The sequence below is a fragment of the Necator americanus genome, chromosome I (assembly GCF_031761385.1).
Source record: "Necator americanus strain Aroian chromosome I, whole genome shotgun sequence".
Taxonomy (NCBI): domain Eukaryota; kingdom Metazoa; phylum Nematoda; class Chromadorea; order Rhabditida; family Ancylostomatidae; genus Necator; species Necator americanus.
Window position 1 is genome coordinate 20,782,289 of NC_087371.1, and position 17,868 is coordinate 20,800,156.

Genomic DNA, 17,868 nt, shown 5'->3' on the forward strand with positions numbered 1-17,868 from the left:
TGGAAGTCATTTCCAAAAAAAGGAGGTAAAATTGATAAAATCGTGCAGATTGGTGGGACTTTTCATGATCGACTCATAATCGCCGTGCGCAAATTTCCAGAGAAACTCATTTTTGCCAGTGTAGCGATATTGTTGGTGCCGCTGATTAGCAATAATATAATGCAAACATTAAACAATGAGCAGAACTAGTGAGCATAAAACCTCGTAGTGTCTTGCATTGGTTGTTACATAATCGCTTGTTTTTCAAAAAAGGATTTGCGAGAAAATATCTCCGCTCTGAACCGACACTGCATTCTTAAAATGGAAAGACACCAACCAAGTGACGTCGAAAATATCAAAGAAAAACCCTTTTTGATGTGCGATTTTTCGATTTCTTATCAGTGTCGTAGTTTGGACGAGACTGTTGCTATTGGAACAGAAAAAGTCTGTTCCACATAACTCCACGGGAGTAGCGTCCATATGTCTCTGTTGTCAATAGGTCGAGGTCAATTTCTAGTGGACTTTTGGATGTTGCACCACTGAGAAATGACTATGGAATGGTTGCTAATTGCGCAGGCGTAAGGCAACTTACGGTCCGATTAACATCCATCTAGGACAGCTTTGTAAGCGAGTACTTGAGGCTGAAGAACGTTTTGTTCGTTCAACTGCGTCATTTCTGGATCTCTGCAAAATGAATACAGTCTCTGAGGGAAGCGAAGCAAAATGGATGCATCACTGACTCTTGTGTTGTGTTGTTCACATTGTTGCCAATGTTTTCACGATTCGCTTCTTCTCATGAGGTGTTTTTCAGAGTGGGTGTGGTCTATTAAGGACCGAGTAAAATACCGGCATGAAATCGTCCCGACCAGTGCACTAACAACGAAATCTCGACCAGCGATTCCCGACCTGCATGACGTCCTGTTGAACTACGTCTGTCCTTTTACTACTCTTCGGATCATATGTGTCGTAATCTGCCGAACGAGCTCTGAAACTGAAACACTTCATTATAAGACGGCAGAGCATGGCGCTGAACTCTTGAAAATATGGTTTTCTTCCCCAATCTTTCAAGAACCAGTTTTCATGATGGTTGCTGTAGAAGTTAAGTCGGCCGAAGAAGAAATTGGATAGGTGACAAAAGGTGTGCACTTCAATAGTGTTAGTTCTACTATCGGTAAGATCTATCGAACAATTTTTGAACAGAGTGAAATGTTCGCGGTGGATCGGTGCTAGTAGCGCACAATCAATCAATATATACTACTTGTTTTACTACTCCGACGTAAGACAACATGCAGTTCTTCAACAAGATCAGTATTGGAAAGGATTGATTGGATGAGGTGGCTTTATTTCTACGAACTAGTAATCAACTGTGTACAATTGGTAATTCAGTAAGTAGTGTGAGAGAAATGCCTTGATATTTTCTTGCGATTAAAGTGCAGACTTGAGTCACAGAATGGTAGATGTATTTTGCTTTCTCTGTCAGTTTTAGTGCAGAAAACATCAATTTTGGAGAAAGAAAGGCCTGAATCCCTCGTACAAATTCCAATACAGAAAACACTAGATTCTCAAGAAAAAAGAGTGAAGAGTGCAGATTTCAGTGACGAGATTTGGCTCGAGACAACTTCATCCCTACTAGTGAATGAAAACAACACAGTAATATTCGGTCCTGAAACTAGGTTCTAGTTTTGCATGGTAGTTCTTGGTGGATAAACGAAAACACGTGAGCCTTCCGGACAGATTAATTCGATAGCGGCTAACCTCAAAAACCTGTCAGATTCCGCGCCCTGTTGTACTCGGACAGAATCGCTCTCCGTCTGTTCCCCCTCTCAATGCTGTACGAACGAAACCCGCATCGGAAGTACGCGTTGTCAACGGCAGCGAAGGCTGTCAACATGACTGCATTCCACCACCACCTTGGCCGTCGTAGCTGTCGCGCCCCGCCCAGCTCGCCCGCCCGCCGTAGCCGCCTCCCCCAACAACTCATTTGTTTCACATCTGCCCCGAAACAGTCATGATCCTACCCGTCCTGCTCTCAATGTTTCCTGCCGCTGCTGTTGTGCTGGCACAGGAGGACAGCACTGCGCAACCGGTCTGCTCAGTCAATCAACTGTTCAACGGCCAAATTTGCACATGCGCGCCCGGGTGAGTTTTTCCGCCGCATTTTGTAACTGTCCTGTCGTTTTTCTTGTGTTAAGTGATTAGATCTGCCCATTACAAGTCTTTATAAGTACAAATAAGTGCAGTAACGTGCTGTGTCTTTTGGCGCTCAGAGGAGATCGCTCAACAAAGTCGTCGCTTCTTTTTCTTCGTTTTTTTGTACCCTGCACGTTCTTCCACTCTCCACTTATAAATGCATGAATCCTCTTAGGAAACGTTTTGTACGTATTTTTCCGCGGCCAAGGCCATTATCTCTTAGCCGAGAGGTCGACCTCGGTCGAACTGTCGACAACAATGCTTGAACGGGTGCCCGCTAACTGCTAGAATGTCATAAGCAGTGCTGGGTTTTCGAAGAGTGGCTACTGACTTGGAAAGCATGCCAAAAAGTGTCGTTCGGTAGCAAACAGTCACCTTGAATGGCCTTGACTTTAAATGGTGTAGCGACCTGACTGTGAGTTGTTTACGGGAGCATTTGAATTTTAAACTTCAATCCATAGAATGCATGAGTAAAGAAGCAGTTTTACGAATTATTCAAACTTCAACCTCCAGCACCTTAGGATGCATGACGGTTGGATATTGTACGGGATGGGAGCTACGGGAAGGAGGTGATTCCGTCCATTTCTTGCTAATTGCCAAAAAAAAGGGACGGAAAAAAACGGCGCGCTACAAGACTGGCGCGCTCCAATACCTTTGAAAAATGGTGAAAGTTTTCAAAATGGTCGGCATTTAGAAGAAATCCAACCATCTACACTTCCAGCACTTTAATTCATCTAAAAGATGAAATATTTGCTGATCACTAAAACGAAGCTGACTCTGCGTCAATAAACTATTTAGTGGTGAAGATTTTGCGCATGCTGCGTAAGCCATGAGCGTAGTCATACAGTACCTTAAGGAAGTCTTTGCTCTCGAAACCATATAAATTTTTTCTTGTTGGGAGATGACGTACATCCCTCTAAAAACAAAATTTTCATGCTGTCGGGAAGAGTGGACGATAGAACAAGGCAAATAGGTTTGTAGTAAAGAGTTTTTTTTAGAACGCGGGAATTTTTCAAAGTCTCAGTTACGAAATCTTTGAAGAAATTGTGTTATTAGGATCTTCCTCTTGTTAGTATGGCTATGATAGTTGATTGAAGGAGGGCACAAGATCTGATCTGCTCTGGACTTCGTTACAGCTCAGTTCCTGCCCGCGCCAAAGTTGGGGGAACGAGCGATTCAGTAATTAATTTATTTATTCGCAAACACCAATGGTACAAAAAAGGGGAACCATATTTTCTTCGAGTCCAAGCAGAAAGAGGAAATTCCGGACTAAATTGGAAATTAAAATTGTAAATTTTGAATTGGAAAAATTAAAATCGCATCAAAATCGCGTTTGGTTACTGAATTTCTTGAATAATAAAGAACTTCGTCATTTCTGATCAGAAACATTCGATGCTAGAATTTTCTCTCTCAAAAACCTTCACGGAAATGCTTTCACACAAATGTCAATGACAAAAGAGTACGAGGCGAATAAATGCGCAGCATTTGACTGATTGTTGCATTGATTCATGCGTACCAGTCACCTCGAAGACTATGAATTGTCGGGCGCTAAAGGCTGTTATCAAGTTGTTTTGGTACCGGATGGAAAGAGAAATTGTTTGAGCTGAAAACTAACTCCAAGGCCAGTGACTTGCCGTGCAAGCACCGTGATGAGGTTTCTTTCGTCTGACTCTGTTCCTTTTGTAATATTCTGAATTTTCTAAAACTTATTTGGGGATTGGGATGTTGAAAAAGTCAGAAGTAGGTATGCTCGGAAAACATCATAAGAAAGAATTGTAGCTGTGAACCGCCCAACTGCAAGGTATCGAGTTGTTCGAAGTTGTAGTCGACAGCGAATGCGTTCAACCGGGTGGGCGCGACGCGTCTGGCGCAATTCACACACACTCTCTTTCTATGCTTGACGTAAGCTTCTTCTCTTCTAAGCTTTTTCTCAGCTGAACATGTAGAGCACTCATGCACTAAAAGACATCCAGAGGCGAAAATTTCGCAAATGGATCTGTTTCAATTTGATCGTCTCCTATTTATCGTTTGATTCCTTTTTTACCCTGAAGAACTCGATCAGCTCTCTCTGCCACCACTGAACAAATGTCTTCAAACACTGTTCACAGAACCGGATTGCTTTTGTTCGTTTCAAATATTCCCAGGGTCAGCTGATATTTTCTTAAGCAACACGTTCTATTTTTTGCTGAACATGTGTGTGTGTATGAAGACAACAAAGCAGCGCAACTACCGTGGTTCATTACCGTATTTTGGCCGCTAATGAATTACTCCGAAATGATCACTGATCAAGATTCAAGAAGAACTACAGCCATCAATCCTGCGCACTGATTCATCCATCTAATTTCTTCCCTTTATTTTCGAGGTTTTGATCCTTTTGATCATCTCCAACGGAATAGACTTGACAAAGTATGATTCATTGAAACCCATTAAGTTCTTCTTGGGAAACCTTTACATTCACTGGAACCTCAAGACGTGTCACCAGTTCTTCAAATTCGCTCACTGATCGCGGGCGTCCTCAGACGATGAATATGTCTGGAAGCACCTTTGGTGATCCTGTATCTTGCAGGAACGATTCAGTGCTAGAACGCTGGCTGTAGTTCCCAGTCGTCCCACGATTAGCGTTCTCATTCATTCGCTCACCAACTGGTTATCACTTATTTTCGTCTCGCAGCCGCAACACTTTCCAGATGAAACAGCGCACGAGCGACGGAATCGTAAACGAGCAACAAATAATCGTTTCTGTCAACCTATGTGAAGGTGTTCACAACGTTACTAAAAAATTCAATATTTGCTTTGTTTAAAGTAAACGGTAACAGTTCACGAGGAGAAAATTGATCGAGCGATGGGTAATTTCAAGAGAGAATGTGTGACACACCAACAAGCATCGCCGTAGACAAAGAAATGTGAAAAAAACATCTCTAACACTGCGCAATGAGTGGAGGTTCAACTTGGAGGAAAATCCAGAAATGAATAAGAGGGAAGAATATCACAATTTGCTCCCCTTCATGAAAGTCTTTCAAGATTTTTTTGATAGAAACAGGAACATTGAAAAATGTTGGCAGTGGTAGAAATAGTAGTGAAAAACAGAATGAGAGTTTTTGTTTTTCAAATATTCACAGGCCGAGTTAAATGCCCTGTTGATCGCTGAGGTAATCGAAAAAAGATGCCGAAATCTAAACGGGAAGTGAATTTTGCTCTCCCTGCGACAATAACTCATACCTGCACGACAATAACCCGATCTTTTCAAAAGAACTTTGTTCGCTTCAGCAAACATGACACTGTTTCTGTTGTTATTCTCGCTCTCTCTTCCTTTCTCTTCTAGGACAACTGACACTCATAGAATTTGAATAGTTTCCGTTATCCTCAATTCTTCTTAGAGGTCGAACAGCGCTTTGAGAATTAACTACTTCAAGTACAAGGAAATCCTTGGGCAAGCTGAGCTGCGTTTTCTTCTCTTTCAACTGTAATGACTGTGTATAAGAGGCGAAGTGAAGTTTAACATCTAAAAAACATAAAACATAAAGAAATACCACTAAAATGTCTAGAATAAGAAATTAAAGTAACTGCAATGAAATATTAATTTTAAAAAGTTTCGAAAGCTCCCCACTTCTGGCTCAGTATCAGATTTCCTGTCAGACGCCATGATTGGATATCACCACTGTAAACCCAATATTTTTACTAAATAAATGCAAGAAAATATGAAAGAAAATAATGATTTTAAGGTGTAGAAAACTCCTCGTTCTCGAATGTCTTCGAAGGTTTTCAGATTGGCGAAGGCTTAAATAATATCTTTTTAGCCGCGTTAAGAGAAATCTGGCGGCTAGTTAAGGGTGCATGCTGTAGAATGACGAGAAATTGAGGAACTGTTTCCGTTTTTCACAGTTTTGTTTTTCACAGTTTTCAATTCTATTTCCCAAATCCGTAGGTTGCCTACAGTTTCAGGATCGTTCTTGCATTTCTCAGCGATTAACATTTATTCAATTTATTTTAACATATTAACAACATCAAAGTTGCTAAAGGAATCGCGAACTATGTTTGCACTCATGAAGCAACCATAATATCCCGAATCAGACATTTTGACTTGAAATGGCCCTTCGTTTGCGTATGCGAACATTCTCACTATTTCTTTGAAAGCATGCTTTACAGCTTCAATGTCCCTACTATCCGCTACGGTAGAATGGTTTATAATCCAAAAAACAACAACTTTTCGTATTTCTATCCATTTTGTTTTCATCGAATGACATGGAACGAGTGCACCGGGGTTTTAACATGTGTTTTTGATTTCTTGACATTGTCGGTCTGGGAAGGGAGGTAAAAAACAGCAGACGAGTTGTTAAGCGCGATTTGTTGCGGTTCAAGTAGGTCCCTTGTTCGTTCCGCAAATAGTGCGCAACCTTGACTGTGGATTTGATTGCGCAACCGGTCGCCGGATAGCTTAATCGTTGCAGCATGAGAGGGATCACGTGCGTCGTGAACACTCGTCGCAGTTCGAAACACAAAGGTGAGGGCAATCCAGCCGCGCAACTGAAGTAATCCATTCAGTTATCAGTAGACATAGAACCTGTCATTCGCGCTAGCGTTGCTTCGTGTGGTTTTTGTAGGCGTGCGATGGCGCCAGTGTGACGGCAGAACACAGGGGAAAAAAGGCAGGGGCAAGGTGAAGGCCATGCCACCACTGAAGACGAGACGCGCCAGAAAATGCTGGATATACTGCGAAGAATCGGAGGCCGGGAAAGATCCATCTGCGTAGTTCAGTGGCAGTTTGAAATCTGCTCGTAACTGCCTAGAATTTTGGTTATTTTTACTAAAGAACACTGTACAGCTGGGTTATCCATGGTTATTTGCCGCTGGCCAAACAGATCTAGAAGCACTCGTTTTCAGGAGTCACGTCCATACCTTTCTATAGAATTAGAATACCTGAAACAACTTAAGACCTCTACCACTTAGTGGAATATGGTTACCAAGATCTATGTTTCATAATCATAATAGGTAAAAGAAACTGACTTTTGTTTCGTTTTTCTGTTCGCAATTTCGTGTGAGATAACTTCTGAGGAATGGAGACTTGCCAAGAAATAATTCTATGTCCTAAGCCACTAGTGGAAAGACTTGTTTACCAGCTGCTTTCCGAAAATCCTCCAAGGCACTACCTCCACGAAGAATCGCTTTGAGTTGGAAATTGATCCCGTAGAATTTCGGAAACCGAGGAAACGAATGGATTGCAAGAAATGTCTCTTGCAGTAGAATACTGATTGTCCGCTATTTGTCCATCGTGTGTGAGCGTCCATCGCGCATATTAGCCACCAAACCCATTCGACTAACGTATCTTAATCGAAACAGTGACAGTTTAATCATTACCAGTTCCTCTCTATTGTGAGTGTACACAAATTACCTTTTTATTTCAGATATTTTTCGTCAGCTAACGATGAATCAAAGACCAGATGCGAGGACGAGTGCGAAGAGGTGAAGTCTTTTTACAGTGAAATTACCCGAAATTAATTAGAATTGCCTTTTCTTAATTTGTACACTTAGCTTTGTTCTCCACCCTTCCAGAACACGTTTTTACGTTACTGTCATTCACTAATTCTCTATTAAGGTCTACTTTTCATTCTTCACCTATGGAAAGTGTGTGGGCGACATCTTCGGTAAGCTCCCCAAGGATCAGCAGCCGGCGTGCAACCTTCGTTGCGGAGTGAGTGGAGGCTTTCAGTCAGGTTGAATAGTGGCCAGTATTGCTTACATCTACTTCTAGGTCCGACCGCGTCTCTGGACATCAATCGGCATTTTCTGTGTGTTTGCCGCGGCTCTGGCCACACTGCTCTTCACGATCCCGATGTGTATCGCCACCTGTGCTAGCTGTCTTCACGCCAAGAAAGTAAGCCCATCCCTGCGTGTGTGCAGGCTTCGACACCTGTCATTGACTGCTCTTTTTGCTTGGCCCAATACGGGGTGCTATCTACTGAATCGCCTGCAATTTGACCACTTTTTCGATGATATCGCTGAACGAGGCGGGCGTGGCTCCGATATCGATGCATCCATCCATTGCGACCTTTGCAGCGAAGTGATAGTTCATTTTTCCAACCCGAGGTCATCAGCATCGGTTTTGACGTAGAAAGGCGTTGATTTATTGAATATCCACCACAGAGCGAGTGTGCTAATTTAACATTTCGAGATCCAGTGCAGAAAAGAAATGAGCTGCCGAGCATCCCAGTTTTCGGGAAACAATGCGCGGCCTTTTTGGAAGAGAGATAACGGTCGAGATGGCCGTGAGATAGATATCTGTACACAGCGTTCGAGGGTGCGGCGCCCCTCGCACGAATGTGCACCCTAAATTAATACAAGGAGATCGGCGTAGGGATATCTTACAGGATCGCTTGAGGACTGAATTAAACAGGCCAGATGCGGCATCTCAATGTTCTAAAATTCCCATTGCCGACAAAAAGTAAACTTTGGGCAGTATGGTTTCAATCTCAGAAATCTCTTTCGTTTATTTCATAAGATCCCTAAGATTTAGCCGAATCGGGAGTAACTAAAGAGTAACTGGTGATTTCCTGAACGGAAAAGCAATGGAGCAGATTTTCTGGCAGGGCGTCGTTCACAACTGAAATTAGTTCGGGGATTGTGTTGTTGGCTGTGAAAGTTTTGACTTATCTTTTATATCAATCAGTCCTGCTACAGGTAAACTGGCTTATATTATTTTTGGCGCCATCTAGCTTGATCTGAGTGCACAAATCCATATACTGATATATCCTTGAAAACTCCAACATAACAGTAACTAACTTCCTTTCCTCTGTTTGACCAATATCTCCAAAGTTATGGAATTATTGAACTTTCAAAATAGCGTACTTGCAAAGTTTTCTTCTAGTATCATGGTGGACTGCGTTGTGATGTAACCATTGGATTTCTTTGCAGAAAAGTGAAATTTCTCGTCTTGAATAACCTTTTTTGCATGTACGTACTGTAATTCAAAGAATGCGATGAACAGAATTTATTATTTTCGCCTGTCTTGATGCCAATAACTGTAACTTTATCAATGTTGAACACTGATTTTGTTTTAGACTTTCCAAACTTTTTTCAAACTCGGCTGCAGAATTTAAAATCAAAGTTCAAAAAACAAAATAATTTAACCTTCAATTTCCATGCGTTCAGGTGGTTCTGTGTTTGTTCATCGAGAAAACGGATTGGAAAAAACTTTTCACCTGTGGGGGATGGTCTACAAAATTTACAGCTGTTTTTTCGCGGCATTCACAAAGTGTCGTGTTTCTCAAAAAATTTATTTTACACTACATCAATAACTACGAGGTGAATACTTGGCGAACTGTCTTTCTATTTCCATTGTAATGCGTGTTTCAAACCAGCTTTCTAGTTTTTACCTACCTATGTTGGCGAAAGATGACGTGATAACTCACAAGCACTAGCAATTCCTCAGCAATTTTTCTCTTTTTTTTAAATCAGAGCTACGTAATGAAGTTGCAGCCATCAATAATTTGATGGGTTGTGTTCGAACTCATATCCAGGCGCGCACGACTACATCGACACACCGACGCCTGGCCACATGCTGAGGATCCCCTTAGTTACGTGATTCTCAATTATTCGCATTCTTCGAGTTAGTCGTCCGAATTGGGTCGTGAAGGAGGTGCGGATGTCATGCGGGCCGGATTCCATCATCTCAAATACATTCCTATCCTATCACATATCATTTGCTCCGGCGCCACCATATCTATCGCGACGGCAACAGTTAATGATGGCTGAAAGGACATTCATATTTAGGTCAGACCCTCTCACAGAAACGTCGTCATCGCGACCACAAGAGACGATGCTTCAACAGCCTTTGCTCAGCACATAAACAGTGTTAGGAGGGCTGTGCTATTGACTGAAAGAGAATTTGTTGATAGCGAAAGCGCCACAGTCTCGGCACAACAACCAGTTTTGAGCCACACAACTAGCGGAATTTCTCGTCACGGTTATCACAACAGGTCATGAACGTTGCTGACACTCATAGATTACTATAGCGCAAATAATAGCAACCGGATAAAAGGGAAACAGTGAGAACAGCTGAAAAATTGGAGCTCAGACAAATAGTGCTTTTGGTGACTTTAGAATTATTGAACGCAATCACAGTGGAAGAGACCTCCACAGAAATTTTCTGTGGAGTTTAATTCAGCTTCGTATCGAATTCGTGGACTGCCGATGGTGAACTCGGTGTTGAATGTGTTCTGAAAGACCAATTCCAGTAGTGAATTTTCCATCCGAAACAGAACAATTAACATAAAACGACGAGTAAACAATGATCGCGCTTTGTATGATGGCCATTTCTTGGATCGCAGCGTTCGCAGGTACCTTCATTCCAGCGACAGGAAAACAATCCCTGTGAAACTAGTTAATCTTGAGTCCTTAATGTCTGCGCTCATCAACTTCTCTGATCATCATCTCACATCTTAAAATTAATATCGTAAAATTTGCGAAGAAATTATTTCTGAGCATATTTCGAGAAAATAGAACTATGACTATCTGTACACTGTAAGAAGTGTTGAGTATCTAACTGTGCTCGAAAATTTAGAAACTAAATTATAATACTTCTGTTATATCGAACAGTAATTGGTCGGCGATTTCAACTAAATTTCAAATAAATAAAGTTTCAATATGTTTCGTACCAGATGATCTGTGGAGGTTTAAGAACATTTGTGGACTTAATCTGCATTTACCGTATCTCCGTAAAAGGAATGCGTTTATGAATTTAGTAGAATCCCATCCAGAACGTGTGGATGTTTATCTCTTAGTTATGTTGAACTCTACGACAGTTTCCTTTATATTTCGAAAGGAAGTAATTGGATTTGTTATCTGCGGTAACATTTAGCAGCTTTTTCCATCCAGACTCTCAAATGTATGAATTTCAGGCGAACAAGAACGCAAAGCGGGTAATTATGGAGCAACAGGCGCAACCTAGTAAGGATCAACAAGTGGCAACGATGGGGTACAATCCGTACGCGTACTGGCCGTACTACGGACGGGCCTAAAACAACGTCAACGTCAACGGCCAGAGTTCTTCCATGGCGTCGTTGTCAGCTGTCGCCAGCGCGACAGTCAGCGCTGTGTACCATCGTTCAGACTCCGAGCATCTCACTTAGCGCATTGGCTTCGCACTGCTGAGGCTTCTCCTCCTCGCCGTTTTCGTTTGTACTCCGGGTACGCGCGCATTTGCTCCTTCACGCTTGCCAAACACGATTGTTGTCGTCTTACAGTTCACTTGTACACTTATGTCCTTCTTCTTAGTGTCTCGTTTCGTATCATTGACAATCACTGCCCAATCTCAGGCCAGATATATTCTAGATCGTGACTTTTAATGAAAATTCTAAAACATAACCCTCGTTTTGAATGACGACCTCAAGTGGCGCACGGTACAAAACAATCTCGTTGCGCTCTACTTTTCAGTTGCGGATAATGCAATTAATGTCGCAGTTCGGTTGTCGCCATTGAAAACACGACCGTAACACAACAGCGCGAACAACATCGCCGCGACACCGTTCTGACACTCAAATCGAACCACCGTAATCAAGAAGTTGCGTCAGCCTATTAATCAATCGATGTCACAGTTCGAAAAGAAATTACGAATATGATCCAGAATGAAGTCTTACTCTGTGTATCTGCAGTAAAATGAATTCGGTCTCCGTCTGGTCCCCTGCGACTTTCTGCTGTATACCTCAGGTACTCGAATGCACCGAGAGGAGAGAGGATATCCAGGAAGAATTCGCGCCAGTCAAATGAGAAAAACAACTGATCCACTGATTGGAAAACCGACAAAAAAGAGACAGTACAAAGTGCTCAAACGTGCATCGTTGTTGAATAATCAAAATTTTGCAAAGGCGGTTGGGGAATAGATAGACAGATGGGTTTTAAATGTACATTTAAATGAAAACGACAAAGAATTGAAGTTATAGACGGACCTTGTGACAATAGTAAGTGCATAAATGGTGGGCTCAGAAAGGATTTTTCTCCGATTATTCGCTGATAGCTCTCACTCACTTAATCCATGTACATATGAGTTGAAAACGTAATTAAATAGATGTCAGACAAGAAAATATCTTTACGCCGCTTTAAGTAGTGTCTTCAAATTTCTTGACAAGATGGACTCAAGCGGCTCCACTTCCTGGATGGAATTCCTTCCCAAGTGCGTTTTCACTGAAACTACTGGTTAACGCCGGATCTGGGACCAATACTATGAACCTAAACCCGGATCTACCTCCAACGAACCTACTGGACTTCCCAACCAAGTCAACCGATGTGTTTGTTTTGTGGATTCTTTGCACAAGTTCATAGAGAATTTTAGGTATTTCAAACAATAAAAAATAAGTTAGGTGAATAGAAATGATAAGATAATAAAATAAAGAAAAAAAAATACAGTTGGGATCATAAGTTAGGAAAGTTCATCCAAGCGAAAAACGCATGGAGCAAGTCGGTTATTCTTAATTTTTTTTATCTTAAGTATACTATAAAACTGCCAGGTTATACAATTTAGAATTCCTTTCTGAGGCGGATTTCAAAATCTCTTGCATATAAATTCCGGAACCGTTGAGCACAGTTGGACACCCGGTTCCCACTCCGAATCCAAGAAGACATCGACGGAGGTGCAGATAAAGCGCCGGTGTAACGACAGAGCCCAACTTGAAATAAATCAAACGATTACTCCAGAAGTCGCGGTTGCGTATACGAGTCTGATTGCTACTTGTTCGCGGAGGGTTTGCCTGTATTAAATGCAATCAGAAATTCCAGTTTACTCTCTGCGCACGCACGAGCTGTATACCTTGCACAGTTATATGGCGGACGTTACGCAGATAATGCGAAAAGGTGATGTTGTCCGGCTAAAGTCTGCTAAAGTGCTGCTGTGCAGTGCACTGCTAAAGTCCAACCCAAATAGGTCAAATACCTAGACGGAGCATGGAATCTTCGGTAACAGCTCTTCATTTCTTCGCCCTGAACTGCTGGCTGTTGTTGACCTGAGGGACATGGGTCACTCATTGTCGATAGGCAGTTCACGCGAGACGCCAAGTCTTGCAGGCTCTGAATAGTGGCGGATGGATGGATTCAGTGCGAGCTGATGCTGTAGATCGAGAAAGTTGCATAGAGCTGTACTCAAAGACGACTCGCCTCGGCGAAGGTGTGGGCGAGCGCGTCAGGCGGTAGTACCTACGCTCCAATTAAGTGAAGTAAAAATGACATGCCAGAAGTCCAGTCGTTGACAGCGGTTCCAAAAGAGATTGAGAAGAACTTTTATCTTGACCAACCCATAAACACTATGACAAAAATTCTATCAACAACTGGCAACACGAAAATTTCTTCATGTTGTAAACCCCAACCAAAAGACTTTGCCTTTCTAAGCTTTCTCAAAAAAGCGCTCGTAAGTACAGTGAAGCGAATTTTTCGCTTGTAACGTTTGGAATAACAGTGAGAATCGGCAGTCCTTCCTTCTTCAATTCAAGATAATTTTTTTTCTAAATTTTCTATATTAATCGCCGAAAATTCCTATATTAACATTGAAAATTCAAATGTGAAGATCAAAGGCAACATGATTTGGATGATAAACTTCGATTTTTCCCATCACTTGAAAATCTTTCCTTCGGAATTCTTGTTTAATGATTTTTAATGACCGCAGCGCAGCTTCTTGTTGGACTTTGCTGCTGCATTTCTGTGCAAAGCAAGGCCAGTTTCCACGAGATTTATTTATTTTTACAATTTATTTATTTGTTTATCCATTTATTTATATTTATCGCATTGTCGGCAAAAAGCGTCACTTCGATTGCAGCTGCAAATAGAACAAATCTTACCAGATGGTCTTTCTTTCTGAGTTAAAACATGAGATTGCTAAGAATTTACTCACGAATAATGTTCCTGATGATGAAATCCAGTGATACCCATCTAAAGGTTCTTATCTGTCCAACAAGGTTCTAGCTTTTTTACTGACAGTTAGGTATGAAAAGGTGTGATCTGCGGCCGAAAGGACTTGTTAGGTGGCTGCTAGCTAGCCGTAGCTAAGGGAGCTACAAAATAGACTATGGTGGGATCCCTATGCAAAAAGACAGGGATATTGTTATATTTTTCGGGTATGGGTGTGGACGCTCTTGACTCTCTTGAAAAATAGCGCATTCGAGTTTTCATACGTACGTCAACCTCCTATTAGCAGCGCTTATAACGCGCCACGTCTGCGCGAGAAGGAAATCCATCAACCCCTATCAGCAGGCTGATCAAGCAAAACTAATGAATAGGCTGATGAAGGGGTGTACGCATGGGGATATATGAAGACGCTTTTACAAAAATAACGGCAAATGTAAAAAGCATGAAGAAAAAATGTTCAGTGTTTTCAGTGTGTTCGACTTCAACTCAGGTTCGCGTGAATGCTCATGCAGCCTTAAGATGGATTGCCGGAGTCAGCCGCGACTCTGGCATCACCTCATCGACTCCCGAAGGATGAACTTTGGTTGGCTCTAAGACGGCACGGTCAACCTCCTATTAGCAGCGCTGCACCCACCCAATGGACAACTTTCAATGTTCTTTTCTTTCCTTTTTGTCAAATCATGTCTGATTGGAAGTAGATTCACATGTCCCTGGCAAATTAGGTGGAAGTTAGCGGTGTCTGTGACTTGATGTAAGATGTTTGTCTACACCAGCCGTAAGGAGAACCTGACGACTAACGCCATTCTGACTTTGCAGGAGTTTAAAGAAAGAGTAGGGATCTTAGATGATTATTTCGAAAAATTGTGAAGGTAGGAAGCGGCGTAGATGTACAGTCAAATTCTAAACGATTTCTCAAAGAAAATTATGCAACGAATTACCTCTTGAGCAAGATTCCGGCCTGAGGCCATGCGTGCGCTGTGTCTAAGCGAGCGACCGAGCAGCTAAGGAGGAAGGGGCACCTCACACTCAGTACGAAACACTACAAACGTTGAAGAACGAAGAAGAAACTGAACTGCGGAAGACGACATATCCACATCTATAATTGCATACGTACAATAGTGAATAAAACAAGTAAATACAACAAACAACAGCGACAACATAAACGTAGACATTTCCAGTTTTATCTATTTGCACTACATGTCACTTTTTTAGTTCCTTTAACTGCTAGAGACTTTCTGGAATTTTTTGAGGGAATGAACACGGAACGTAGATTAGTGTCAACGACGTTGAGCCGGTATTTAATTTGCTCTCCTGATCGACCTGCATTTTTGTGGAATCTCAAGAGCAAACATTTCCAGCGTGCCACAGCACTCGCATTTTGCTGAATTCTGAATTCTACATGAGCTATTCCAAAGAAATGGTCTTTACAAAATCATTCACACATAAGAGAAGAAGATGAGGAGACGAAAGCATCGCCCAGGGAAGTTTTACATGCGCTTTTTTTCAGAAGGATGTATGTAGCGTTTAAAGTTCGCAGATATCACAGCGGAAAGAGGACTTACATACAAAACTAGAAATCAGAGGCATCAGTTCATTCAACACCTTGCACCAAAAGGATTTGATAGAAGGATCTTCGTAAGGTGGGATTCACTGTTCGACATAACCTGCCCTGACCTGAAGAGATCTCGTAGAATTTAAAAAGAGAAGATTGGCAAACTTTCTGCTCTGTGGCCGATGGACCACCAGGACGAGAGAATCGGAACTGCTGGGAGGGGCTCCAAGAATAAGAACTTCCAATCCAGCAGAGCAGATATATTTTCTTTTCAAGCTTTCAATGTCTCTGATTTCTGTGCTCCGGCTGTCAGACCGCAGTGATTCGAGTAAGCGGGGATAGACGACATGGGTAACTCTGACTCTCTCGTCTACCTCTAACACCACGGTGTTTCCAACATTTTCTCTTCTTCATCTGTTCTTGTACAACCGATGTCAGGATCGATCAGTGGAACGTGAAAGGTGAAAAGTGCGAACCGAAGGAATCTGGCGTCCGAGTCTTTAGAAACAATAGCAAATGACATTCGTGCAGATTTCAAAACCACAAACCTTTTTCAGCTTCCGTGCGGTTTTTCAGCTCTTAACAGCACACGCCATTTTGCTTCCACAAAGGACAATAAGTTTGATGTTTAACTCTCCTTTGTAGCACTGGCAATTACTTCCATCTCAAGTGTATATATGACTGGACCCCAAGAATTTAAAACTTATCCAAGAACGGTTTTAAACTTACCAATTCAATGTGAGAAGGAATAAGACATGTGCTGCAAACTAATCTGTTTGCTATCGCACATTTTTGAAGAGAACACTTAGTTCACTTTTGGCTTTAGGCTGTCGGGAAATGTTAGAGGTGAGATGTATGAAAGCAACCCTATTTACCCCAAAAGTTTTGTCTGCAAACTTCTCTATAGTGCTTCGCGTTCACATAAATCTTGCAGATCATAGCCGGGAGCATTTCTCAACCCAGCAAGGAGGCAGTAAATTATATCTGAGTAAAAGGAGAGTGAATGTGCTTGAATCGCAGTAGCATCATCTTGCTATTTGGAGTGATGCTATCGAGCAGCACCACTTCTAGGATGCAATAACCCGATCCGCACATTTTTTCGTTGTTGCCTTTGACCTTAAAACACCTAGAAATAGGTTTCTAAGATGTTCATTTTGTGAAGCACACAAGACGTCTTCGAAAAAAAAAACAGCAGTGATTTCCGGTTGCGTCCACCCGAGACGAAGATGCATTTTAACTGCTGCATTTCATCAAAGTGACGTAGTCAGGAAACCTGTGGAAAAGTATGGAATTGGGAGGGTAGAATACGAGTATTAGCGTGACCCAGTCCATCTTCTCCAACCTTCTCTTGAAACCGGGTGGAAAGTACGTTCGCTCCTAACAGGCTTCGCATTTCACTTGAATAAGTTGCTGAAAAGACCTCGTTCTTCTTCGACAGTTCGAACGTGGATCCATTTTACCTCGCGGGAACGTACACCGTTCCCAATGCCATTGTTTAGTACTATAATCGCAACCTGAATGGGACTTCGTTCACATTCGTAATCTACACCTCAAACTCTATATCTCTATGCTAGGTTTCCCGACTGCGTCAGTTTCGTGGTAGGTTGCCTTCAACAAACTTTTCTCGGCTTCCCAAAGATTCCCAACGGAACGCTTTTCAGATTTCAAAGCGCGACGCAGGACTAAAATGATTGTTAGAGTCTTTTAGAGTGCACCAAATTTGAGTGGCAGGGATGAACGTTCACCTTACATACTTAACTAATTACACATATGTAAAGTTCACTAAGCCTCGAGCTTCTCACCATCTCCAAAGGTGAAGTCAACTCGTACTTAAAAAGACATGATATCTTCAACGAATCTTATCCAATGTTTTGAAAACCATTTTATGTGAAATGATTTTACTCTAATTCAGTTCATGCCATAAAAAGGATAGAAGTTTCTGGCGTTAATCAATCCGCTCGGGATGCGCCCCCACGTTCACTTCAATTGAGAATCGTGTAAGGTTTACGAACGTGCAACTGGCCTATGCAATGACTTGCGGTGGGTAGCCGATGAGTCAAGTCAGTGTTTTTATCCTCACAGACAAGTCTGGTACCAATTTATCGACCCCGGAGGGATGAAAGGCTTGGTGAGCACTAGGGCGGATTCGAACCTCCGATCGATCGTGCGGGGAGCCATATCTTGGCAAAATCCACAAAAATGCACTATCGACACGATTGTTCCCCCTAGCCATCAGTAGTTCACGGAATAATGAGTAATGG

At 42.1% G+C, this 17,868-nt stretch overlaps 2 protein-coding genes across 2 annotated transcripts; one reads left to right on the forward strand and one right to left on the reverse strand.

Annotated features, from left to right (window-relative positions):
* Positions 1–578: 578 nt before the first annotated feature.
* Positions 579–1,870, reverse strand: RB195_006358 (uncharacterized protein; the record flags this gene model as incomplete). The annotated part of the gene is made up of 5 exons (XM_064179398.1): positions 579–663; positions 720–771; positions 861–964; positions 1,735–1,768; positions 1,819–1,870. The coding sequence occupies 5 exons, from the start codon at positions 1,868–1,870 to the stop codon at positions 579–581; spliced, it is 327 nt and encodes a 108-aa protein (XP_064036356.1).
* A 117-nt stretch (positions 1,871–1,987) lies between these two features.
* On the forward strand, positions 1,988–11,183 carry RB195_006359 (uncharacterized protein; the record flags this gene model as incomplete). The annotated part of the gene is made up of 5 exons (XM_013448615.2): positions 1,988–2,118; positions 7,572–7,629; positions 7,763–7,858; positions 7,919–8,041; positions 11,064–11,183. 5 exons carry the CDS (start codon positions 1,988–1,990, stop codon positions 11,181–11,183), a joined length of 528 nt encoding a protein of 175 aa, XP_013304069.1.
* Between the last annotated feature and the right edge of the window lie 6,685 nt (positions 11,184–17,868).